This window comes from Diaporthe batatas, assembly GCF_019321695.1.
Source record: "Diaporthe batatas strain CRI 302-4 chromosome Unknown Contig00007, whole genome shotgun sequence".
NCBI lineage: Eukaryota > Fungi > Ascomycota > Sordariomycetes > Diaporthales > Diaporthaceae > Diaporthe > Diaporthe batatas.
In genome coordinates this window covers 231,532-255,074 of record NW_025408554.1, presented here as the reverse complement: position 1 = coordinate 255,074, position 23,543 = coordinate 231,532, and the positions used below count along the sequence as shown (strand labels likewise).

General features: G+C 47.3%; 6 protein-coding genes across 6 annotated transcripts; 1 reads left to right on the top strand and 5 right to left on the bottom strand.

Moving 5' to 3' along the window:
- Positions 1 to 23: 23 nt before the first annotated feature.
- On the bottom strand, positions 24 to 2,049 carry KVR01_006571 (uncharacterized protein; the record flags this gene model as incomplete). The annotated part of the gene is made up of 4 exons (XM_044788953.1): positions 1,868 to 2,049; positions 618 to 1,769; positions 205 to 544; positions 24 to 153 (listed from the first exon to the last, which is right to left on the bottom strand). The coding sequence occupies exons 1-4, from the start codon at positions 1,941 to 1,943 to the stop codon at positions 24 to 26; spliced, it is 1,698 nt and encodes a 565-aa protein (XP_044644002.1). The 5' UTR covers positions 1,944 to 2,049.
- Positions 2,050 to 7,530: 5,481 nt separating this feature from the next.
- KVR01_006797 (adenosylmethionine decarboxylase SPE2) lies at positions 7,531 to 10,544 on the bottom strand. Its single transcript, XM_044790367.1, has one exon. The coding sequence runs from the start codon at positions 9,978 to 9,980 to the stop codon at positions 8,406 to 8,408; it is 1,575 nt and encodes a 524-aa protein (XP_044644228.1). The 5' UTR covers positions 9,981 to 10,544; the 3' UTR covers positions 7,531 to 8,405.
- Positions 10,545 to 10,895: 351 nt separating this feature from the next.
- KVR01_007042 (uncharacterized protein) lies at positions 10,896 to 12,533 on the bottom strand. Its single transcript, XM_044787555.1, has 2 exons — positions 12,262 to 12,533; positions 10,896 to 12,170 (listed from the first exon to the last, which is right to left on the bottom strand). The coding sequence occupies exons 1-2, from the start codon at positions 12,316 to 12,318 to the stop codon at positions 11,280 to 11,282; spliced, it is 948 nt and encodes a 315-aa protein (XP_044644473.1). The 5' UTR covers positions 12,319 to 12,533; the 3' UTR covers positions 10,896 to 11,279.
- Positions 12,534 to 12,785: 252 nt separating this feature from the next.
- KVR01_006805 (uncharacterized protein) lies at positions 12,786 to 16,542 on the top strand. The gene has a single exon (XM_044788116.1). The coding sequence runs from the start codon at positions 13,443 to 13,445 to the stop codon at positions 16,308 to 16,310; it is 2,868 nt and encodes a 955-aa protein (XP_044644236.1). The 5' UTR covers positions 12,786 to 13,442; the 3' UTR covers positions 16,311 to 16,542.
- A 115-nt stretch (positions 16,543 to 16,657) lies between these two features.
- KVR01_006978 (uncharacterized protein) lies at positions 16,658 to 19,146 on the bottom strand. Its single transcript, XM_044792039.1, has 3 exons — positions 18,624 to 19,146; positions 17,291 to 18,551; positions 16,658 to 17,209 (listed from the first exon to the last, which is right to left on the bottom strand). The coding sequence occupies exons 1-3, from the start codon at positions 18,901 to 18,903 to the stop codon at positions 16,852 to 16,854; spliced, it is 1,899 nt and encodes a 632-aa protein (XP_044644409.1). The 5' UTR covers positions 18,904 to 19,146; the 3' UTR covers positions 16,658 to 16,851.
- A 1,389-nt stretch (positions 19,147 to 20,535) lies between these two features.
- On the bottom strand, positions 20,536 to 21,165 carry KVR01_006861 (uncharacterized protein; the record flags this gene model as incomplete). The annotated part of the gene is made up of 1 exon (XM_044790112.1): positions 20,536 to 21,165. The coding sequence occupies one exon, from the start codon at positions 21,163 to 21,165 to the stop codon at positions 20,536 to 20,538; it is 630 nt and encodes a 209-aa protein (XP_044644292.1).
- Positions 21,166 to 23,543: the final 2,378 nt, after the last annotated feature.

Here is a 23,543-nt window from a genome sequence, read left to right as displayed (position 1 = left end):
GCATGTATGCGGTGTGAAATAACCTAAATATCATTGCCCCAGCGCGGAGCGTTAAGGATGATGCCCATGAGCAGGCCGGAGATGAGACCAGCACAAGGCAGTGTGATGAACCACCCCATGTAAATCCAAGCAACCATCCTCCAGTTAATGCTCCTCCACGTTCCGTTACAAAAGCCGACGCCGACCGTGGCACCACATATGCACTGGGTTGTCGAAACAGGGAGTTTAAGCTTGGTGGCCATGATGATGGTGATGGCGGCGCCGAGCTCCATAGAGAAACCGCGGGATGGTGAGTGCAGCGTGATCTTGTTTCCGAGCGCACGCATAATGTTGTATCCGTACGTCCAAAGACCGACGACAATACCGGCACCACCAAATGCCAGGATCCATGTCGGCACGGGGACACTAGAGCTGATGTTGTTGGTTTGCCAGACGAAGTAGATCGTGGTGTAGGGGCCAATGGCGTTGGAAACGTCGTTTGCCCCATGTGCGAAGGATGCGGTCGAGGCGGTCAGGATTTGCAGGAATGAGTAGGTGTACTCAGCTGAAAAATGTCAGCATGTGAGCGTTTTCGCGACTGAAATTGAAAGTCACGAAACATAAAATAAAAGACTCACCCTCATTGTTGAAGTGTTCACCGGTGGCGTGTATGGCCTCAATGTCCCCCGAGAGGAAGTCCCTCTTGCCCTGGGCTGAGACCACCTCCTGTTCGACGCCATGCCAAAACCAATATTTGGCCCAGAAGAACATCACTGCTGGTGCGTACCAGGGACCAGATGGGGCCGCCAGCTTAGGATCAACCGGCTTGTCCTTCAGTGTATTATTTTCTTCTGGTCGCGGTGGAGGAGTAATATCTGAAGAGGAACTGCCCTTTTCCGCGGCGTCACCAGTTTCATTGCCGCTGAGCACACGCACAGGGTGTCTTTCGATGTCATCGGAGTTTCCTTCTGCCGCTCTCTTGGCCTCGAGCTCCTCCCTCGTCAGGTGACCCTCGTAGTAGTCTCGAATTCCAGCCTCGTGCACACCCTCAGGTCGGGCCGGTGGGTCGGGACGCCTGAGAAGTAAGGGGCCTTGAATGACCTGCCATCCCTTCAGTTGCCAGTCATCCTTCAGAATTTTGCGGTAAAGGTATGGGATGAAGAACACAGTGACGATAAGCGCAACCCCGGCACCCACACCCAAGATGGGTCCAGGAAGCTCTCGGTCTTCCAAGTCGATTCTTGCCGAGCCACCTTTCCATACAATAAGCATGGTGAGGAGGGCTGACGTGAGGAAGAAGTAGAACGGAACAGCGATGAGCGCATTCTTAACTGGGTTCTTCCGCCGCATGACCCCGTACTTGGTTGCGAGGAAGATGATGGATGCGAAGATACCGGCGATTCCCGGCGCGATGGCCCAAGCCGCAAAGACTTGGGAGACACCGCCCCATCCCCAGTTGACACCCTCAGAGCCAACAGCAGCGATGCCGACTCCGATCACACCGCCCATGATAGAGTGTGTTGTCGACACAGGCATAGTGAAGCGTGTCGCAATTGTAAGCCATACGGACGACCCGACGATGGCACAGACCATTGCCAGCATGAGGACTGAGGGGTCCCCTTCGAACAGAGTCGTGGAGATTACCTTTGTGCGTATCGTCTCCGTAACCTGGGCGCCGACAGCCATAGCGCCGGCAAACTCCATACAAGATGCGATTATCATGGCTTGTTTCAAGGTGAGGGATCGCGAGGCGACCGATGTCGCGAATGAGTTGGCAACATCATTGGCACCTATCCTATGCTGTCAGCAGCACGTCTCACGGGGCGAAGCCAGGAGGGCCACGGTAATGACCGTAGAAAATCATTTCCTAGGCCGGAGAAAAACGTACCGATGTTCCAGGCATCGAGGAACGAGAAAATGGTGCCAATGGCAAAAAGATAGTCAAACTGAGGAAGCGCAGCCATATTGCTTACCGAGGTACTTGAAATCCCTCACGGCGGTTGACAATCTGGCGTGCCTATTTGGACTCTGATGCTTTCGTACAGCATGCCATACAAGAGCGTGTCCGTGACCATATATACCGTCCCCCGTCTGCGGACAGGAAAATATGACAAACACCTCTCAACCAGGAGAGAAAAGCCCTGGGCCAATCAACAGAGCCACATCTTGCATGTGCGCGAGGATATTCCCTTTCCATAGCCCTGGGGGAATCTAGGAACGGCGTCTGGGGTCTTGGAAGCTATCTTGGTTGTGGGCCAACGGCACACACTAGAAAATCTTAGAGGACTCGGAAGGCTTGGAGCATTCTATCACCAGCTGAGCCGGTCGGATGCGCAAATACGTACTGCAAACCTGATACAGCTCTACAGCCTTGTCACATTTCGTCTGCAGCCGAACTAGACTTGCAGGCCAACCGCCAGACATCAAGCGTCCGCCGAGCAGCCAAGGCCCTCGGCGGGAACTGGCGGAAGCTGGGCGGGAGATGCCAAGTTCGGCCCAATAACCAGATTGACGGAGATGCAGGAGCCAATGGGTGTCCAGCACGAGAGCACGCGGCTTCGACAGTAGATATGAATGGAGGCTTGAGATCGTGGGTGGTACTGCAGCCTCAGCACACCTCTTTCAACAAAGCCTTGGCTCCGCTCTGAAGATGTTAGCCGTGGCGAGCCCGGGGTGGAATGCTCGCCCAACGTATGGGCTGATGGTCAGCCTCAGGATCATGGTAAGCGCACGAGCATACGCCACCAACAAAAGGTCAAAGTGGAGAAACTTGCACATGTGAAGATATTTGGTTCTGGCAGGTCAATTTCGATGCTCGGACCAAATGCTTGGACCGGCGAGGGTGGCCAAGCCATCGTTGGGCATTACTGTGCAGCGGTGATGAGGAATTCGGTTAACAATGATCTCTACTCAACCCAAGTACCTAGGTATGTCTTCCACGTATGAGACAACGTGACCCAATTGCTACTTTTCCCCAATTCTTCATATGCACGAGAGGGCCAGGGGCTTGAGGAAACGGCAAGGAAGACCAAGACGATATGGGCCCACCTGGGCAGTGGAGCGAGCAGACGAAGTTTTGATTCTGAGGGTATGAAGTAATAGTAGGGATGTAAGAAGATTCAAGGCTTGAACCAAGAATTAAGCGTATCTGTCATTACCCAGATCCACGGATCTCGGTGAGCATGTGTGGGGCTGGGGAGTGTACCTCCTGTGTTGATCACTTCCTCACTCTTCTGAGCCCCGGTTTTAGGTGACATATAATCACTTATCCTAGTGGTTTCATTTTTAATCCCCATATATATAAAATATATATAATACTTTTATATAATAGTAAATACTTAAAATTTAATATTTAAAGAAATATAGTATTATTAATAATAAAAAAAGAATATAATATATAAATATATAATTAAGTTTTATATTATATAAATAAAGTTAAAAAATATTATTTTTAATAATATTATATTAAAATTATTAATATAAATAGTTTAAAGGTTAATTTATTATAATATTAAAGTTAAAGTTAATAAAGTAATTATATAATAAAATTAAAATACTTTTAAAATAACTTTTATAAAAAAGAATTTTATAATATAAAATTTAATAAATTAATTCTTTTATTAATATATTTATTATATAATTATTTAAATTTATTTTTATTAAATAAATTAAATATATTATAGTTTTTATCTTAAATATATAATTATTAATAAAATAATAATATTATAATAATAAATTTATTTAAAAACTTTTTATATAAATTTTATAAAAATTAAAACTTTTAAAAAGTTAAATAAAGTTTATTTATTATATATTAAATAAATTCCTCCTAAATATAAAGTTAAAAGATTTATAATTATAATTTTATAATTAGTTTCTTATTTAATTATATTATATTATTATAACTTTATTTAATTTCTAACTTTATTTAAGTCTTTTTTAAACTTTTTTAATATTTTTCTTTTTAAGTAAATTAAATTTAAAAAGGAGCCTTTAAGCTTAAATTTAAAATTTTTATAGATTTTAATTTCCTTTAAATTAAATTTATAATCCTTTAGTTTTTTTAAAACTATATTAATTATTTTAAATATTAATAACTTTTTTTAAAAGTAAAAGTCTATCTTTATATAATTATAAATTTAGTTATTAATAGTTATTTTTTTTTTATAAAGCTATTAAAACTATAAACTTAAAGTAGTAATAGAATATAGTTACCTTATCTAAAGGTTATCTCTTAATTTAATAGATTATATAGTGAAGCTAGGGGCGAGGATTTCGTACTTGGGGCTGGGGGTCCTCTACCCCCGACTTTTATGGTTAACTATTTACTTATAATGAGTAAGAAAGAGGACAAAATAGTTACTTCTAGGTACTAATTAAATAAGAATAAGGAGGGATAAATTGCTAGTAAAGTCCTTTAGGGGAGAGGTACCTATTTATATAGTCTATGTCTAGGGCTGTTACTGATAGCTGCTGAGATAATAGTAGGCTAAGTGACTATTTTTAAGTGGTTTTACTTATAGAGTTAATAGTTTTTTAAGTTTATTAAATAGGTATTTATTTAAGTAGAGTTAGAATCTATATATATTCTTTAAGGGAATAGTAACTTTATTTTTATTTATTTTAATTAACTTATTTAAGTTATATAGTAACTTTATATATAGTGTTTAATAGTGTTAAAACTAGGTAGCTTATAGTTTATAATAGTTTTAACCTTTAATAGGTGTGGTAGAGAAGGTAGGGGTAGAGTTAGAATTAAAGTATAGTTAGATTTAATTATTAAGTTAGGTTATAGGTAGTTAGGCTAAAGGCTTTAGCCTTAGTTTAGAAAACCTATTAATTAATCTAATAATTAAGCTAGAAATCTAGTTAACTTACTTATACCCCTTTATACCTACTATAAATACTAGGTGGTAAGAAGAAGGTGTGATGTCTTTATTACTTTTAGTTAATTAGGAGGCTTTATTTATTAATAAAGCTATTTTTAACTAAATTATTAATTTACTTAGAATTATTATTAAATGTTTAATTATAATTTAATTAATTTAAGTACTTTAAAAACACTTAAAATTAATATTTTTATAAATTATTTAAATTATTTAAATTTTAATTCCTTTAATAGGTAAAATTAAGCCTTAATTTATTAATTATTAATTAATTATTATATAATTTCTATTAGTTAGTAGGTAGTTATTAGCTATTTATAAATATATATAAATTATTACTTTTAAGTAATTAAAGTTATAGAAGTTACTACTTTTATTATTTAATTAATTACTTAATTAATTAATTTTATTCTAATAGTTAGTTTAGTAAAAGTTAGTTTAATAATTATTTTAATAAGCTAATTAATAGTTTAATTAATAATTTAATTAATTACTTTAATAATTACTTTAATAGTTATTTTAATAATCACTCTAATAGTTACTTTAATAATTAGTTTTACTTCAATCATTTATATACCTTAGCTTTATATAATCCTTTTCTTTTAAGTATATAAATAATATATTTTAAGAGTCTATTATAAAGTTATATAACTAGTATATTTATTACTTAATTAGTATAAAGTTTAAATTTAAACTTATTTATTATATAAGTTATTTAATTAATAGTTACTTAATTAGTAAGTTTAAAGGATTGAATAGACTTAAAGAAGTATTAGTAGGTATATAAAAAAGGAGAGATATCCTTATTAATTTATCTTTAATAGGCTACTAAGTGTAAATAAGTAGTAATAATAGAGGTATTAGTGATTATTAGTAGCTATAAATGTTTAAATATATATAATTAAATAGGGTAGACTTTAATAAGTAGGTTTTATTATACTTTTTATAAGTTTAAAAGGTTGTTTATTAAAGGATTATTTATTAAGGGACTATTTGTTAAGGGCTTTATAATTATTGAAGGTTTAAGTTAAAGGTGGTGTAAAGAGTAGTTTTAATTAAAGTGTACTCTTTAATTTACTTTTAGAGGGTATTATAATTACTTTTAAGGGCTTAATTATACTATTAGATAATATTATAGTTATTTTTAAAGGTTTAATTATATAATTTAAGGTTATTAATTTATTATTAAAAGGTTTAATTTTTTTATTAAAGGTTATTAATTAAAGTAGTTTAAATAGTAGGTAATTATTTTATTTTAAGTTACTTTTTTATTTAATAATTAATTAGTTTCTTTATTTAAATATTATAAAAGAAGAGTAACTTATATAGTAAAGTCTTTATATTAAACTTTTAAATAAAAGGAATAGTTTATTTTATAGTTAAAAATATAGTAGTTTTTATTATTATTTAAGTAATAGTAACTATATTTAATATAAATAGTTTTAAAAGAGTTATTTTTAGAGTATTTATAGATTTAAAAGTCTTTTTAAAATCTTTATATAGTTAAAAGTTATATTTAATAAGGTTTTTAATAGTATTTTAATAGTTACTTAAGTAAATAAGCTTCTAGTTATAGGTGATAAGAGTTATTAGGTAGACTTTATATATTACTATTATTAAAGAGAGAGAAAGATTAAATTAATTAAAGTATCCTTTTAATTTAATTATAATAAGTAGTTATAAGTAAGTTAATAGTTAGTTATAACATTTAAGTAGTTATAAAAGTATAATTTTTAATAGGTAGTTATAAATATAGTTATAAATAAAGGTAGTTAATTATAATATTTATAAATTAGTAAATTTTAATTAAAAATTATTAAAATAAGTATAGTTAGAATGTTTAAAAAGAGAGTATTCTAATAGTTAATAAATTTTAAGAAATAACTATTATTTATAGTAGAGAAGGTAGGGGTAGAGTTAGAATTAAGGTGTAGTTAGGTTTAGTTATTAAATTAGGTTATAGGTAGCTAGGTTAAAGGCTTTAGCTTTAGTTTAGAAAACCTACTAACTAATTTAATGATTAAGTTAGAAATCTAGTTAGCTTATTTACACCCCTTTATACCTACTATAATAGGCTAATAGTGCTAGCTTAAATAGGTATAGCCTAGCGCACTAATATAAAAAGGTATCTTTTAATAATAAACGGTATTATAAATATAGATTATAAAGTTACTATAAAAAATCCTATATAATAAACTAAATTAAATTAATCTTTAAAAGATATATTATATTTTATTTCTTTAAGACTTTAATTATTTACTTTTAACTTAATAGTAGAATTAAAAAAATATAAATAGTTTATATATTAAATAAATATTATATAAAAAAGTAAAAATTTAAATATTTAAAAATTAAATCTTTTTTAAATATATTATTATATTATTAAAGATTTATTTATTTTTCTATAATATATATAAAATATAATAAAAAAAACTTTATAAAAAAAGTTAATAATTTTATATATAAATAAATTTAAGAGTATATATTTAGTAATTATTAATTTTATACTTAAAATATAAATTAATAATTAGTTTAAAATTTAAGATGATATTAAATAAATAAATAATTAAATAAAAAATATAATATAGTTAAAGTTAATTACTTGTTCTACTTAGTTTATTTATTGTAATACTTAAAGTAAGGAGGAAAGTGCAGTAAATACCAGTACAGGATCAAAAGTAGAATCAATTCAAATGTTTGCATCGACAGCGTCCCCATGTTTGCAGTGTTTGGCGTGAAATACAACAGCTGGTTTCCACTGTGTCTGGGATCCTTCCCTCATGTTCTGAGCTCTCCTCGTGCTTCTCGGATATCATGCATAAGTCAGGAATCAAGTATAACTCCGGCAAGGTAAATAACCCTGCATGCTACCCATATAACATGCACATGCGATCGCTAACACAACACGGATGAAGTGGCATTACCATGTGACAAATTTCCACAACAAGAGAAGAACCTGGTGTTCTCTTACCATAGATCGGACAGTACTAGCATTGGGATGTCGGGAAGACAATCTCAAGCTACCACGACTGCCTGTTCTGACACTGAACCTCTGCTGGCCACGCCTCCAGGAAAAGATCAGGTATCTAACTCTGGATCAGTCACGATGCTAACGCTTTCACTTCCTGAAAAGCTAGCAAGGATGCCATGGTCCCCAAACATCGGTCAGTTATACGCTCACGGTATGTCAGTGATTCCGAACACCATGTGTCACGCTCCGCACTGCAGAATACGAGACGAACCCGAAGGCACCAAGTCTTGAATTCAGGGACAAATAAGCCCTAGAGCGGTGGCTGTTGCAGAACCAGCATAATCAAAATCGTAATCCGTGGAATGCTCATTTCACCACATACTCACGTTAGTCATACTCAACAGCAAGAGACACCGAAGCGTGAGTCATGATCCTTAAGTATACCAGATTGCTACCCCAGGAAAAGGAAACCGACAGCCCCAATCACCTCTGAAATACAAAGGCCGCGATACCAAAGAACCAGTAATCCAGACTCATTGTCGCCTTAATGATCGTCTAGGAGCATCACACTAGAGCTCCATATGAACAGAAGAGCGAGGAGACTCCTCGCCGACCCGAGCACCACCGAACCCAACCCAGTCGTCCCGCTGGAAGAAACCAAACACAAGGTCGTAATCATCGAACTGGTGGACGATGCGGTCGACGCGCCTGTACCCGCAAATAGCCTCGCTTCGGTTCTTGCGCAGGCCGTAGGGGTCGGGGCCCCGGGCCGCGGACGCGCCCTTGGCCTCGAACAGCGTGACGATGAATCGGCCGGGCTTGAAGATGCCGACGACGTGCTCGATGATCTCGCCGGTCTCGCGCCCGTTCTGGCCCCCGGGGACGTTGGTCTCGAACGAGGCGAAGCTGCAGTTCGGCTCGGGCGTCACGTGCACGGTAAAGTAGTGCGTGGCTCCCGCGGTCCTCTTGACGACGTCGTGGACCTCTGCGTCGGCATCGACCGGGGCCGGGATGACGGCGTTGGCGGAGAAGCCACACGGGGAAAACAGGTAAGCGTCGACACGCGCGTCGGGGTACTTGGTGGTGGGGTAGACCTCGGACAGGCCGCAGTTCTGCGAGACGACTGTTCCGAGGGCGTGGCCCTCCGAGGTGAGCTGCTCGACCTCGGGGTTCGGAGCCTGGTCACCACCAGCGTTGACACCATTGGCAAACACGTCGAACGTCTCGTCGTTGTTGTTCTCGGGAGCGCCGCCACTCGAAGCTTCCTTCCTCGCCTCCTCAGCCTGCAGAGGAACCCGGTCGCGCGCGACCGCACTCGCGTGCGACAGGTAGAACTGCTTGGCATTCTCGGGGTCGAGGTCTGTCATGAGGATTTCCAGCGTCTCGTCCTGGTACTCGTCCCCGGCCCTGAGTTGGGGGAAAGAGGACATGATGCCCGTGGGAATCTTGGCGGGACGAGTAGGGCTGTTCTCCTTGCTGCTGCCCGGGGTACGCGGGGGAGTCAGCTGTGGGTCGGGGGTGGTGATGTAGAGGTACCAATGGTCCCCGTTCATCTTCCCCACAAGATAGGCGCTGCCTCCATCGAAGAGGTTGTCGAGGAACTTGACTTCGTCGTTCCAGCTGCGGTGGGGGCCGCGCTGCTTGTCCGGGAAGAGGAAGTTCTTGCGACTGTAGAAGACACGGTATGGGGAGGCCATGGCGGCCTCATCCTTGATGTCTGCGACGTTGTGGAAGGGGAAGCCAGCTTCGACAGCTGCGATGCGCAAGAGGCGCCTCAGTCCGAGGAGCAAGGTGGTGGTGCCGCAAGTCTTCAGGATCAGCTTGTGAGGGAAGACAAACATGCTGGACTCGGAGAGCAGGTAGGCGTCCATGTGCTCGGAGGAAACCACCGAGAGAACCTCGCAGTGGACGAGCTGAAGCATCTCCTTCCAGGTCTGGGAGGGGACAACCATCAGGCCATTCTCGTTGGCTCCAGCGGGAAGCGCTGAAGGACTGGGGGCGAACCAGACCTCCAGCAGCTTCTCCGGGCCTTCGAAGGCGTTGCTAGAGTCTAAATCGTCGGCGACATCATGATTGATAGTCAGATGCGGAGTAGCCTCCGATGTCGACAAGACAGAGCTGGTAGGGACCTCAATATCGACCATATCCGTCTATTCTCTGCGCAGGACAGCAGCAGCAACAGCAGCGAGAGCTGGGGCGGTCGGGGTTGGCTGGAGGTGGGAGGGTGGGAGGGCAAGGTCGGCAGGTCGAAGGAAGATGAGGTTCTTCCGCGGGACACTAACTGCCAACTCAAACAGACTTTGCGGCGTCCGTTTGAGAGGGTAGGCCCACAGGACGGTGGTTGCCTGAAAATGCTGGCGGACGCCAGCTATACGCGAGGTGTTTGTCGGAACGTCTCACGGAGGGGACGTTAGGGAGGTCGAGCGGGAAGAGGAAGAAGAAAGACCTGCGACGACGGAATGGTGGGCTGCTTTTGGTGTCGTGTGCCCCGTGGGTCACTTTTCCCGCCGACACCTGTGGTGGAGTATCGGTGTTTGGTGTAGCTCGCGCTGGTTGCGTGCGCGGCTGCAAGAACTCAGGAGACCAACAATACAATATACCGGGTTGTGATGGTGCGCACGTACGGCGTAAATGTCGCAGAGTCAGCAGTTTTGCGATCGCGATGCAGCTGTCGGATGCGCCAACGGCCAAGATTTATTTAGAAATTTTTGCGTCCTGCAGCCGTTGATGGTGGGGTTCTTGGGGCTGGTTGGGCTGTCAACGGCATGGCAACCCAATCATTACGTAGGTGGTGCAACTCCAGGAACCAGGGCCCAATGATAACCGACACTGCAGGCCCACTGCGAAACCTTAACAGCCCCCATGGGCAGAAACCTCATCGGTCAGAGGGGGCCAGCCCGGCCAGGGCAACCCTGGTGATCATCAGGGGAGGCCGTGCCCAATGACGAGGTACGGATATCGCATCAAAATGAGAGGACAACGGAAACATGTACAATCCACTTGCAAACGAACGAAGTTCAAGGCACTGATACACTGTGGGTTCTTACGAAATCGAATTCTTTCGGGGGCTTGAAGTCAGATCATTTCTCAGTTGCAGACGAATCGCGCTGCTTATATGAGTTGACGATGGGTGGTGGTGTTCCGGCGCGACCGGTCTTCCCTCGTCATGCTGGGAATGAAGTATCGACCTGCCAGAGGCCAGCGCCCAACGCTCGTGCTCCCATTGAGGTTGAGGTTACCTAATATGAAGTGGCATGGCCATTCAACCCTTGCAAATGCTTATAGAGGATGACTATGCGGGATGCGACGACATGGCTCTTGAGCACATCTATCCAAACCAGTGGCTGAGTAACTTCCTCAGCCGCCCAGATGCCCTTGGAGCAACTTTCTTTGCAGACTGGCTCCGGTTATCATCTTGGCCTTCTATTGGCAGCCCTTGTTCATCATGGGCCGCCAGCTGCCTTGAGCACGCCCGCTGTAATACCCGTAAATACCGAACTCAATGCACAGTCCTTATACTTCAGCGCCAGTGGATCATCGTCGTCACTGGGTTGTTCCTCATTTGGGACAGGGGGTGCCTCAGTTGTGCTCGACAAATCCCGGCCTTCGAGAACCGTGCCGTCAGGATACCAAGGCCTCTTGCCCGATGTGATGAGTTTGGTGAACTGCGGGTCGATAGGAATACTCCCCAGCAGCTCAGTCCCAAAGTCCTGCGCAAGCACCTGGCCGCCACCCTTGCTAAATATGTATGTGCATTCCGAGCAGTGCGGGCAGACGAAGCCACACATGTTCTCCACTATGCCAATGACACTCAGACCCGTCTTACGGCAAAAGTCCAGCTCTTTTCGCACCATGGCAGTGGACATGTCCTGTGGCATTGTCACCAACACCGCGCCGGTGAGCTGGTCGGTTCGCGTCAGCTTGAGGAGATGTTCGACGGCCGAGATATGTTCGTCGCTGGTGCCTGGCGGGGTATCGATGAGCAGGTAGTCCGTCTCGCCCCAGGAGACGTCGGTAAGGAACTGCTTGATCATGGCCGTCTTCTTCGGGCCCCGCCAGACAACTGAGTCGCCGCGCCTGACCAGGAACCCGAGGCTCATTATCCTGAGGGGACCGAGGTTCTTGGAGGGGTCGGCATCGTGGATCTTGACTGGTATCCAGCCGCTTGGGCCTTGTGTGATGCGTGCATTGTCTTCAACGCGGAACATGTGAGGGATGTTGGGCCCGGTGAGGTCGATATCGAGGACGCCTACCGAGTGGCCGGCCAGCGAGAGGGACAGGGCGAGTTGGGTTGTGACTGAGGATTTGCCGACCCCGCCTTTGCCGGAAAGGACCTGCGGGCGTAGCAGTCATGGTCAGCCAAATCGAGCGCAATTTGTGGCAATCAAATCGGGACAGGCGCATCGTGAAGGCTGCATCGCTTACCAGCACAATGTGCTTGACCTTGGAGAGGTTGGCGCTCGACATATCGGCGCTCGACATGTTGGTCGCCTTGCCGTGGCACGCTTTGGACGACTGACTGACTAGCCAAGATGCTCTCGGCAATCTGGTAAGACCAGCTCTATGAGAGATGTCCAATGCGCTTACAGAAAAGTCACAATAATGATTATGTGGGAAGCAGAGGTAGCCAAGATGAGAGACTGGTCAAGAAGGGCTGTGTTGTTGCCATGTCGCTCGCCTTCGAGCCAGTCCCGCGCCTGCATTTTGTCATCGACCAAAATTGATCGGAGCGAAATCGGCAACGAGCTGATAAAGCAGACGAACTGCACGACGGGTTGTTTGATAAGCATGTGCTTCGTCCGACAACCTGCATCGGTCAAAGCAGGCACGGACTGTCCCCCGTCTCGCCCGTCACAGATACTTTACCCCAGCATGGGCCACTCATACAAAGCCGAGTAGAAATACTTTTTACCCCTGATGCTCCTGATCCCCACCGCAGTGTCACCTTGCGGACTTGGCCAGACTTGCGGTGATGACCTAGGCCTATTCGCAGTTAGCAGTCCCTCTACTATGCTGCAGGGAGAAAAGACCATCCGATCCAAAAATGCCAATTGTCCATAACATTCGTTCGGATCCTTGATCAGACTGCCAGTGCATCATCACCCAGCTTCAGCATATCCATTTTAATCGTGTGGACTAACAGGTGTCAGCTCTCAATGCATGCCAGGTGCTCAGACCTTGGCGCCTGCTCGGGCAAACACTATAGTGCTCGCGGGCTTTAACTTTCTCCACTGACGCGACTCTCGGGGGTTGCAGACCGTCCCTCCCTCCCCAAGCCTTGGCTGTGCTCCAAACCTCAAATCTGCATCAACATCGAAACACCACCCTGCCCAGCCTTTGGCACCACATCTCCACCACTACTGTGTACTTTGGATACTTTCTGCCTTTGAACAGGGCTGAACATAAAGACGGCCAGTATACTCGAACGCGAGCGACCAAATACCCCCCCAGCGATCTCTCATCCTCGGCACTCTGACGAAGTTGCGATCAACCGCTTGACTCGGAGACCCCGGCTGGACGAGGTTCAAAGCCGCGCGGGGACCACCTACAGATTGCCAATGACCAGATTATAGTGCCCAGCAACATGAGAGAGAGTCCTCGGAAGCATGGAAGATCCATGGGGCTCGCCGTGGGCGACCGACACCAATACAAGCCTTGAGCCCACCATTCCTCGTTCCACTCTCGAACTCCCCAGCCGCACCCTCACAAGGCAGCGCTCCTTCTCCACAGCCTCGCCATGGGCCGTCGAAGACGATGCCCTCAACGACTGGGCATCGGCAGACCCAGGACTGGCATTGCCCACTCCGGCTGCCGCGTCAAGCTCAATATGGGGCGGATGGGGCAGTGAGAATGGGCCCAACTCAAGCCAGACACAACTGGCACATCCCCCAAGGGCACGGGAGGGAAGTCTAGGAATGCACAGTCCCTCCTGGCCCGCTGCCACCTCTCCGGGGCTTCCTCCAGCCAGGACTATATCGCGCAGGAGCAGTTCTCGATCACTTTTCCGGCAACCTTCTCCGGATCCGTGGGCTGTCGAGTTCCCAGAAAATCGATTGAGTCTGCCAACCCCGGCCCTGGTCTCAGCCGAGCAAGCTGCGTTCTCTACGCTAGACCGGCACGACGAGGAGGACGAAGAAGAGATCGCAAAAATCAGGGAGGAAGAGCAGGCTGTCGGTGCTGCACCAGACACAGGAACGGCTCAGAACGTCGAGACGACGCAGAACCAGGACAGTACTCGGGATGAAGAGGTAGACCCAGTCACAAAAACAGATGATGAAGTGTCTAAAGGAGAAGATGTGGAGGGAACAAATCCCAGATCTCCGAGTGATTCCCGGCATTCATCAGTGTCAGCAGGAAGCCACCACGATGATCGGCCAGACTCACCAATCACCTCCATGGACGAGGACGCGAAAGACCGCCCGAAAGCGTTGAGAAGACCGTCGGTCAAGGTCCAAGAGATGGTTGACAAGTTTGACGGGATGACCAAGCCAAAGGAAGGCGGACTTTCCGTGCCAGTTGCACCTGGTGGCAGAAAACGCAGCGCCAGTCGTGGTGGTGCCAGCATCCGCAGCACTAGGACCGAGGATATCAGCGAGTTTGGCGAATTCGAGGACGCAGAAACCTTCGATTCCGCCCCGCCTTCGAGGAAACCCTCAGTCGCTGGATCCTCTCGCCCGGGTTCGAGGGTTGGCCCTGCGGTATCTGCCTTGCAACCGTCATCACGAGGCTCCGGGCCGGCGAATTTGTCGACACCACGACCGATACCAGAGGAGAGGGCGAATTCATTCCAAGACTTGCGCACCAGGTTTGGCCCAGTCGCATTCACTGCGGAACTTGGCGGCATCGACAAGTTGTTCGATATTGCAAAGCTAGACGCAGAGCAGCCAAGTGCCAAAGACTACAGTCTCGATGCCGTCGATGGAATCATCAATGACAGTTTCTCATCCGTCTCCGAACGCAAAACCTGGTATCGGATTTCCCGCCCTGGGTCCATGCGAAGGCATAACTTGGGGGATGACGAGAATTATCGTCGCGTGACGTGGCCAGCCTCGAAGATGCGGGAGGAGACCAACCAGGTAGTGCGCCGGTGGATGGAAGAGGACTCGTTCTCGGGAGGTCGCCCGTCATTTGGAAACAATAGGCCTGTCAAAGGCGGAGCGTTCAACTGGGATGCGAAGGCAGAACCACTATCCATGGATCAGATCTTCGGCAAGAGGAAGAGTGCGCAGCCTCCTCCAAAACCCGCCTCCGCCACCGTGCCTCGTCCTCTATCTCTCCAGCCAAAGTCAGCCGCGACTCACGCTCGAAACCTGTCTGCTGGTGTCAAGAGTCTGCCTCCTCGGTCTCCAGGGGTGAGCAGCCTACCTCCTCCGTCGCCAATGAGCATCCCGGGACCACCGAAAAGTCCAGCTTTTGGCTGGAGCACCATGACCAATGGTTCAGTAACACCTGCGTCTTCCCGACCGCCGAGCATAGCCGCGAGGCAGTCACTCGATGTCCCTTCCTCAACATTGAACAGTACCGCCGGGATCACTACTAGCGCCGCTGAGCCAGAGAGCAGATCTTCTCTGCAGCTAGTAGCGCCATCGGTGAGCTCAAACGTCCTGGTAGAAGAGGACGAGGATGAGGAATGGGGTGAGATGGTAGCCTCCCCATCAGTGGCCTCCCCCATGGGTAGCAGTCGGCCTGTCAGCGGGGTTTTCGACATAGGGGTGAACAGCTCGGTTGGTGAGCTCGGCTTGAATGATGCCTCGTCACTGCCCTCCCAGGACACCGGTGCAACACTTGTTGGAGTTACCTCGAAGCTTGAGCAAGATGAGGCTGATAAACAGGCGGAGCAGCAGCCACCTCAACCGTCGGCCGCAATATGGGACTTCTCGGCTTTCGAGACGACATTGACTCCGTCATTTGCGCCCGTCACTCCAACTGAGCCCGCCATCCCCCCAACCACGACCTCCAAACCAGAATTCGACTTTGACTCGCCACTCCAGTCCCCTGCTTTGAGCGGGCCCTCAAGGACCGGGTCGCCAACCTCAGCCTTCCAGATGCCTACGCCGTCCACGCCGTCAGGCCAAATGCCGTCTTCAAGGACATCATCATCGGCTTCGTTTCAACTACCTGCACTGCCTACACCTCCTATTTCTGGCCAGTCAAAGCATACGCCGAAGTCTTCAACCAGCTCACAACCAGCCCTAGAGCCAGTGAGACCTATCTCACCCGCCGCATTTCAACTCTCCAAACCACCTTCTCCAAAGCACTCAACCCGACCTTCACTCAGCTTGGGCCGGCCCTCCCCGTTACAACATGTCATTACTCCCAAGGCTTCCTCGCCGAAGCCGATGAGCCCAACCATACAATCTGCTGCTATATTGCCGCCTGCGAAAAGCGTCAATTTTGCTGAGCCCGACGAGGAGAGTGCTGCTGTAGCACGCATCGTGGATGCATTACCTGACCTGTCATATATGTTTCGTTGACATTGCATGAAGTGGGCAAATCATCATCAATAATCACCAACTGGAGTTAGGCTGTGCCTTGTTGTTCGCATTGCCTGTGGCGTTTTGGGTTGGGTTTTCTTTTTGAAAACAAAAAGCGACTGAGGTCACTGAAGTTGGACAGTTAATGAATGCAATGCATCAACATGAAATACATGTGTAGTGTCACGGAATGAATAGATTAATAAGCGATTACTTTTTCGCATCGTTTCAACAACTGATACCTGAGTAGTGGCCCGGATAGCGGAAAACGTTGCTTGGGTATGACATTTAATATGGGCAAAAGGACATATTCTTCTGTTACAGCATCAAATCGCCACATCAGTAGCTCTGAAAGCAAACCCTTCCCATTCGTTCTGTCTAGTCCAGAGGATCTGCCCTCTAAGTCCCAATTCATCTCTTCTTTCTCATTAACCTTGGAAAACGTATCCCAGCCAAGGCATGAAATCTCTCAGGATCTGTTCTACGCCGCCATGACATCTGAACGAGACACACAAAAAACAATTAACCAGAAAAAGCACACTCAACGTGACTCTTCTCTCGTAGCACCGCCGTATCCCTCGACGCGGCCACCGTCATGTAGCAGAGCCCGACGCTCCTCATCTGCCATGTCTTCACCAAACCTCATACTCTTCCTGCTGCCGAACAGCCCGCTGCCGGCCTCCTGCGTCTTGATATACACAAAGCATGTCAAGGTCGCGCTTATCACGCTACCCGCCATGGCGAAGAAGAGATTGATCGGCACGGGGTTGTCGTGCAGCGGGCCGTGGGTGAGCGCGTCCAGTGCGGGCTGGATGAATTGGCCAAGTCCTGAGATGGCAGTGATGCTGCCGTAGATCCGTCCAAAGGTTGCGAAGCCGAAGACTTTGGTTGTGTAGTCCCTGTCAGAAAACAGACGGATGTCAGTTGATCATAAGCGTCTCCTTATCGATGGTGCTCAGAGTGACGGCGGTGGAACTCACGAGACTGCTGAGTAGTATAGCGGCCGGAAAATCACAAACGCAACAACGGTGGCATAACCCGCCCACAGCTCCGGGATCACATTGAGCATGCCTAGGACCAGTATAAGCACCGTCATCACGCCCTGCGTCCCCCACACGGGCACCTCATTAAGCAGGATGCCAATGAAAGGGGTGGTGATGACGCCCGCGACTGGCAGCGCGACGTCGAAGAACGAATTCACCTGGCCCGCAGGTCTCTCACCCCCGAGCATGTACCGGTACTGCGCGCGGACCGTCGCGATAAAGTAATTCATCCGCATCATCTGCAGCACCGTGAGCAGCAGGACCAGCCAGAACCACGGCGTCCGGACCTGGCGTGCGAACGGCAGGTCTCGCACCTCGGCGCCCTGCACGCCCGACACCTCCTGTCGCTCGCGTGCCGTGGCTCGATCAGCCGTCCGCTCCGCCTCGGTGCCCGCCACCGTCTCGATGGCCTCGAGCTGGGCCTCGCGCCTCGCCGCGCGGCGGTCCCGCGCCCGCAGGAGCTCCCGCGGCTGGCCTGCGTACACCTCGTCGTCGGAGTCGTGGACGTCGCGCGTCTCGTCCTGCGCGCGGTGGATGGCCACCTGGTACTCGCCGCGGGTGACGTAGCTCGTGGCCGGCATGATGGTGAACTCGCCGACCAGGATCAACAGCGGGATGGCGACGGCAAAGGCGGCGAAGAAGTAGGCCGGCTTGAGGGCGTGGTCCGTCGCCTCGTACGCGAGCCGGTAGAAGAGGTACACGGCGGCGCTGGCGTCGAAGGCGCCCGTGACAAGTGCTACGATCAGGCCCGAGTGCCGCGGGAAGGCGTGCGAGAGCTGGTACGAGCTGACGAAGAGGAACGTCCCGCCCAGCCCGAGGAGGAGGTTGCCCACGATGTAGCCGTCGAAGTGGCCCAGCCTCTCGCCTAGGTGGAAAGCAAAGGCCATGCAGCCACTGCCGAAGAAGAGGATGACTGCGGCGAGGACGTAACACATGCGCCGCCCATAGTTGTCGAGGACCCAGCCGCCTAGCATGTTGCTGATATTTAGTGTGATTGACGCGAGTATGAACATGAGGTTCAGACGCATGTCCTGCTCGGGGCAGGGTAGTTGGTCCTCATCTCCATCTGAGAGCGACCAGTCCGCTGGGCAGAGGCCTCGGTAGACCCCTTCCGCGATGAGAATCGGTTTGAGAGCCGCGAATCCGCAAACTATTCCCGATGCTAGGACGCAGCAGAGCACGGCCAAGGTCACCTGAGCTGTTCACAACTGTCAGTATACATGCTGAGTGAATCGCTCCCGAGCGGTGACCTTAACAAGTCATGACTTACCTGCTCTTTTCGCCGTGGACACCTCGTACGCCGCTTTGTTATCCGTGATCTCGGGCGGAAATGATTCATAGTGCTGGAGAGGTTTCTGCGCAAATGGGTCGTAGCTAATAGTTTGCCATATCTGGTCGTTTTTGGCCGGGTGTAGGGTGCTGTCGGAATCTCTCCTGTCATCATCGATGGTACTGTCGCCGGAGACGTATTCATTACGACTGTCCTGGACGCCGTATTCGGGTAGGCTGTCGATACCTTCCGGCGCCGTTCGACGTTGCGCCAAAGACATGGTTCACTGTGGCCAAGCCGTAACGAATAAGCTCGTGAAAATGAACCAGTTGCGATCCCCAATTGCGGTGTGCAAATAGATCATAAAGTGTTGCTTTCTGGAACACGTCAAATAGGGCGGAGCCTCGGAAATGCCCTGGGACACTGTCCAAGGCGTAGACACCACTTTTCAGTGGTCAACAAAGACTCCGTTTGCGACGAGAGGGACAAGGTCACTTTGGAAAGTACCTAGGGAAGAAACTTGAGTCGTCAACGTTATCTTTATGCAACGGGCCCATTTTTAACTTTGCTGTGATGGAGGGCGGCTTGCAGAATCGAGATGACAAGACTATGATGTGTGGAATCCCGGAACCCTGCTCCACCTGCTGCAACCGTGAGGACTGGAAATGTCTAGAACATCTTGGGGACCGACCAGCCAGCCAACCAACAGCCTCGGTGCCGACTTCCGACAGCAAGGCTTGTTGCAAGTACAGCCAGATACGTGTGCAATCCAGCTTCCAGTATCAAAATTTTCCACAGGGGGCTTTATCAAGCCCCGGTGAATTCACTTCGGCGAACATGGCAGCTGCAACCATACTGATTTAACTGGTCAGCCAATTGAAAGCCAGGGTGCTGCCCAGGTGGCCAACACTTGGGCACGTCGGGACCTGCAAGCAACATTATTTGTTGCATCGGCCTTTGCCACGAACGGGCCATTCCTGCCTTCCATAGGGGTGCCAGTCACGCCTGGCCTGTCTCGTAGGGATCACTTGCATCCAGAGTAGGTACCTTAAGTAGAAAAGCCGACACTGGAACACTAGCACCCGCCACTGGGGCTAAATGAACAAGACGGGATGGCAAAGAGCGGACGACGGCCTCGTTAAGTATGTGGAACGATAGTTGGAGACGCACAGAGGATGATCATAATGTATTTCTCATGATTCATTTCGCTTATGTGGTATTCGGATCCATCATTTTGAAATGCAACAAGCTGAGGTGTTGCATTCGAAAAGGTAAATGTGCAGGCTGTGGCAGTATACCTCGGAACCATGGAATGTCACTGCCAGTAGATCACGCGGTGTTCACTTTGAAAACACTGAAGTGTCAAATGTGATGATGGAAGACGTGACGCTTATATCCAGGTCGCACGATCAAGTCCATAAATCTAGGTCCACATCATGCCCTCTCCTTCCTCATAACCCAAATTCCCAAGGATCAATCGCCCAGAATTCGCTTCAAAAGACTACAGAAGGCTCGACCACGAAACTTAGCCCAAATATAAACACACTCCGAGGGAAAATCGATGACTTCCAAGGCCTAGCTGAAGCTTCCGAAAATGGACCAGGCCACCTCAATAATGCTGCATGAATACCTAGACAATAGCCTACTACATCTTGTGTCTATGCTGAAACGGAGAGATGAAGGAGAGGTGTATTACGAGCCAAGTCCGAATTTGGGAGTAAGGGAAAAGGATCAGATCTCATGGGCATTCATCTTCAGGAGCATGGTCAAGAACCTGTCCAAGTCGCAAAGGTTTATCACGATTCCAATTAGTACATAGGGGTCATTCACGAGTGGCACTTTCCGGGCCACGCAAGCTGTCTCGTTCTATGGTCATCAATCGTAAATTCATTGTTACCTACGTACGAAGCCATCAATTCTTGTCCGCTTCTGGAGGGAGAAAGCCCCTCGCCTTGAAAGCCCTTTCGAGAACTTCTCGAACGACCTTTTGCTTGCGTGCGTTGTACTGCATCACAGTCTCGCCAAGAAGTATGCTCTCTTCCATCGCCCGGCTCTTCGTTCGCGCATACAGATCCCTGTCGTCTTCGTTCGCAATGAGCCATTCTTTCATGATCTGATGTCTAACCAATTCCGCCGTTCCATGTGCGAACACATGCAAGTTGCAGTGGTAAGGCTTGTTGGTGTTGAAGAAACGGTGCTCATGCCATGTTGGCTCGCGCGTGAGGAATACGAAGCCAACAGACTCCAGGGCGGGAACGTAGGCGTCTTCAGCAGACGGATCTGGGAACGTTAGGTCAATGTCGATAACCGCCTTGGCGGGTAGGTTTGGCACAGCGGTCGAGCCGACGTGATTAATGCTCAAGGCAGCGGAGCCGAGGGCCTTATCGATGAGCGCTCTCAGGGTCTCGAAGTGTTGTGGCCAGGCAGGATTGGGGGCCTCAATCCTGAGAGGAAGTTTTTCGAATGGGCGTTTCCCTACGCGTTCGATTCTAGTTGGGTCGTAGTCATAGTGCTTCAGTATGTCTGGGATTGAAGGGGACATGATTACCAGTTAGAAGAATCACTGTGTAAATTAGGGTACGTTGCTTGAGGTGAGATTCAAATGAACATGATATTACTACTTAAGTAGCTTGGTTATCACATATGCTCACTTTGCAACTTCAAGTATAGTACGAGTGAAGTAATGTGCAACATCTAAGAGAGCTAATGGTGCTATTGGTCCAATTCCGGCGTGAGTCACTGGCCGACTCCTCCTGCAGCGGTACTTGGGTACCCGAAGTCTAATGCGGTGCTGATGCTTGTCCCACCAAATTTATGAAGCTATGGCGGCTGTGAAGTAACGGTAGCTAGATTCAGTATTATCAAAGTTAAGTTTGAACATATCAACAGTTCCCTTACAAAGTAGACATGAAACGTCCATCAAGCACCTGAGTGCACCAGATGATAATGAACGAGCATGAACTGGTCAGTATGAACCGCTAAGATCATCCTCAAATGATTCCTGCCTACATCAACTTCCCATAAAGTTCACCTTAGCATGTTAATGACTCTGTCAATCTCAACCTAGATAATTTCGAGTGGGTGTGCCTTGCCAATCGCCAAGAGTAGCAGAACATTGAACTGTTTCCAAGGTTGATTTGCCGCAGTTTGAAGCGTCCGTAACATTCAATGATTCTGGCAATACCAAGACAACACACGCAACCGCAGACCTCGGGACACACGTTGTGTATTCTGAAGTTATAATTATCTGTCACCCTATATCAAATGCGGAAGTACATGCTCCCTATGACTTCAAGCCGAGGGCTTGCACTGGAACATTGGGTCATGACTTTCACCACAGAGTGCCCGTGGGTAAGACCATCGTTTGTCCCATAAGTCTGGGGTGAATAAGAGTGAGCTGGGGGCAGCTATGGCTCGCGGGCCGAGAAGTGAATAAGTGCCTGAGATTGAAAAGGCGCTACACAGGTTGCATGTTGGCATATTACCTGACACGTTGAACTGGTACCAAGGCACTGCAATTTCGAAACACTCGCTGCTTATAGGTGGCGAAGGGGTTGAAGAGTAATAATAAAATGATATAAATCGCTTAACTACATGTAGTGAAATATCAAGATCACATTCATAATTGGTGATGTGAGTGGGGAACCCAAGCTGGAGCATCAGCCATTCTCTGAAGGTCTCCACGTATCTTGGTAACAACTCATCGTCATAAACGCATACTGCAAAATACTCCCCGCTATGAATGAAGATACATGGTCGTACATTGCCAGCGGAGATGTTCACTGTTTCAAGGTTACTTCCATGTTGCTCCCTGAATGTAAACATCCGCCTATATCAAAGTCCAGCAGCCTCGATGCCCGTAGTCAACGACTTGAATTGAGAGCCGGGATAGTAGAAGTGAATATTCACAGACTTGATCAAAACTTCCGAGAGCTTCATGGTTCCCTTCCCCTTGGCTGCTTCCCTCATACACTGCACAGCCTCAAGCATCGAAACGAGCTGCGTCGTCCAGATTCGAGACAAGCAAGCATCACAGTGCTGCCCAACAACTCTCAGCCAGGTGCTGCGCAAGAACAAGACCAAGAAGCCAAGTAAAATCAAGGTAAGCTGGACATGATGGATACGAGCAAGAGTAGTGTTGAGAACAAACGCCAAACTCCTCACCTCTTCAGAGACATCTGGAGAGCACAATCCTTCCTAATAGCCCCTGACCGTTCCGCGCGCCCACTCATAAGCTTCTCCACCACCACTCAGCACACAAACCTCTCAAATTCTATCTGTTATTAATTCGTTGACAAACTGAAACAGTCAAGATGTGCCTCCGATACCAACAGAAGTGGATCGGATGCGGCTGTTTCGTGGTCAAGCCCACGCGTGGTGTGTTGGTTCAGCAATTCAAGTGGGAGAAGTGCGAGCGTGGTTTCGTGCTCGATGATAATGGCCAAGGGGTTCTGACGGAGCCTTGGTGTATCTGGGATGGTCGGAACGACAAGGGAATCTGCGAGGATTGGAAGCCTGCTTCCAAGGTCGTCTATATCCTTGGACGTTGCCCCCGTCACAAACCCACTCGCCGACACAGCATCTAGGCTTTGGTATTTTGTTCTTTTCGTATGTAAGTACCCGAGTCTAGGAAGCACTCTAGAGAACTCTTGGTGGATTTACACGGCAGGAAGACCCGTACTGACATCAACTAGGATCCGGGCCTCAGGGCCAGCTACATCAACCGACGCTTCTTCCGTTACCTATCGTCGACTAGTACCGGCTGGCTACAGAATACTATTGAATGATGGGAGTTTGGGGCGTAAATATGGGCAGTAGCATAATAATTCGGATCAACAACAATGCCCGCACTGGAAACCACGCCACATGCGGTTGTGTAGCGCCAGAAGAGATAAATCACAAATCTGATCAATGTCCGTA

Bases quoted from the DNA above. Each gene is read 5' to 3' on its own strand.
- KVR01_006805 (XM_044788116.1), top strand. From the start codon at position 13,443: ATGGAAGATCCATGGGGCTCGCCGTGGGCGACCGACACCAATACAAGC.
- KVR01_007042 (XM_044787555.1), bottom strand. From the start codon at position 12,318: ATGTCGAGCGCCGATATGTCGAGCGCCAACCTCTCCAAGGTCAAGCAC. The intron at 12,171-12,261 runs GTAAGCGATGCA...CTACGCCCGCAG, and splicing joins AGGTCAAGCACATTGTGCTG to GTCCTTTCCGGCAAAGGCGG.
- KVR01_006797 (XM_044790367.1), bottom strand. From the start codon at position 9,980: ATGGTCGATATTGAGGTCCCTACCAGCTCTGTCTTGTCGACATCGGAG.
- KVR01_006978 (XM_044792039.1), bottom strand. From the start codon at position 18,903: ATGTCTTTGGCGCAACGTCGAACGGCGCCGGAAGGTATCGACAGCCTA. The intron at 18,552-18,623 runs GTAAGTCATGAC...AGTTGTGAACAG, and splicing joins GTCCACGGCGAAAAGAGCAG to CTCAGGTGACCTTGGCCGTG. The intron at 17,210-17,290 runs GTGAGTTCCACC...GTTTTCTGACAG, and splicing joins CTATACTACTCAGCAGTCTC to GGACTACACAACCAAAGTCT.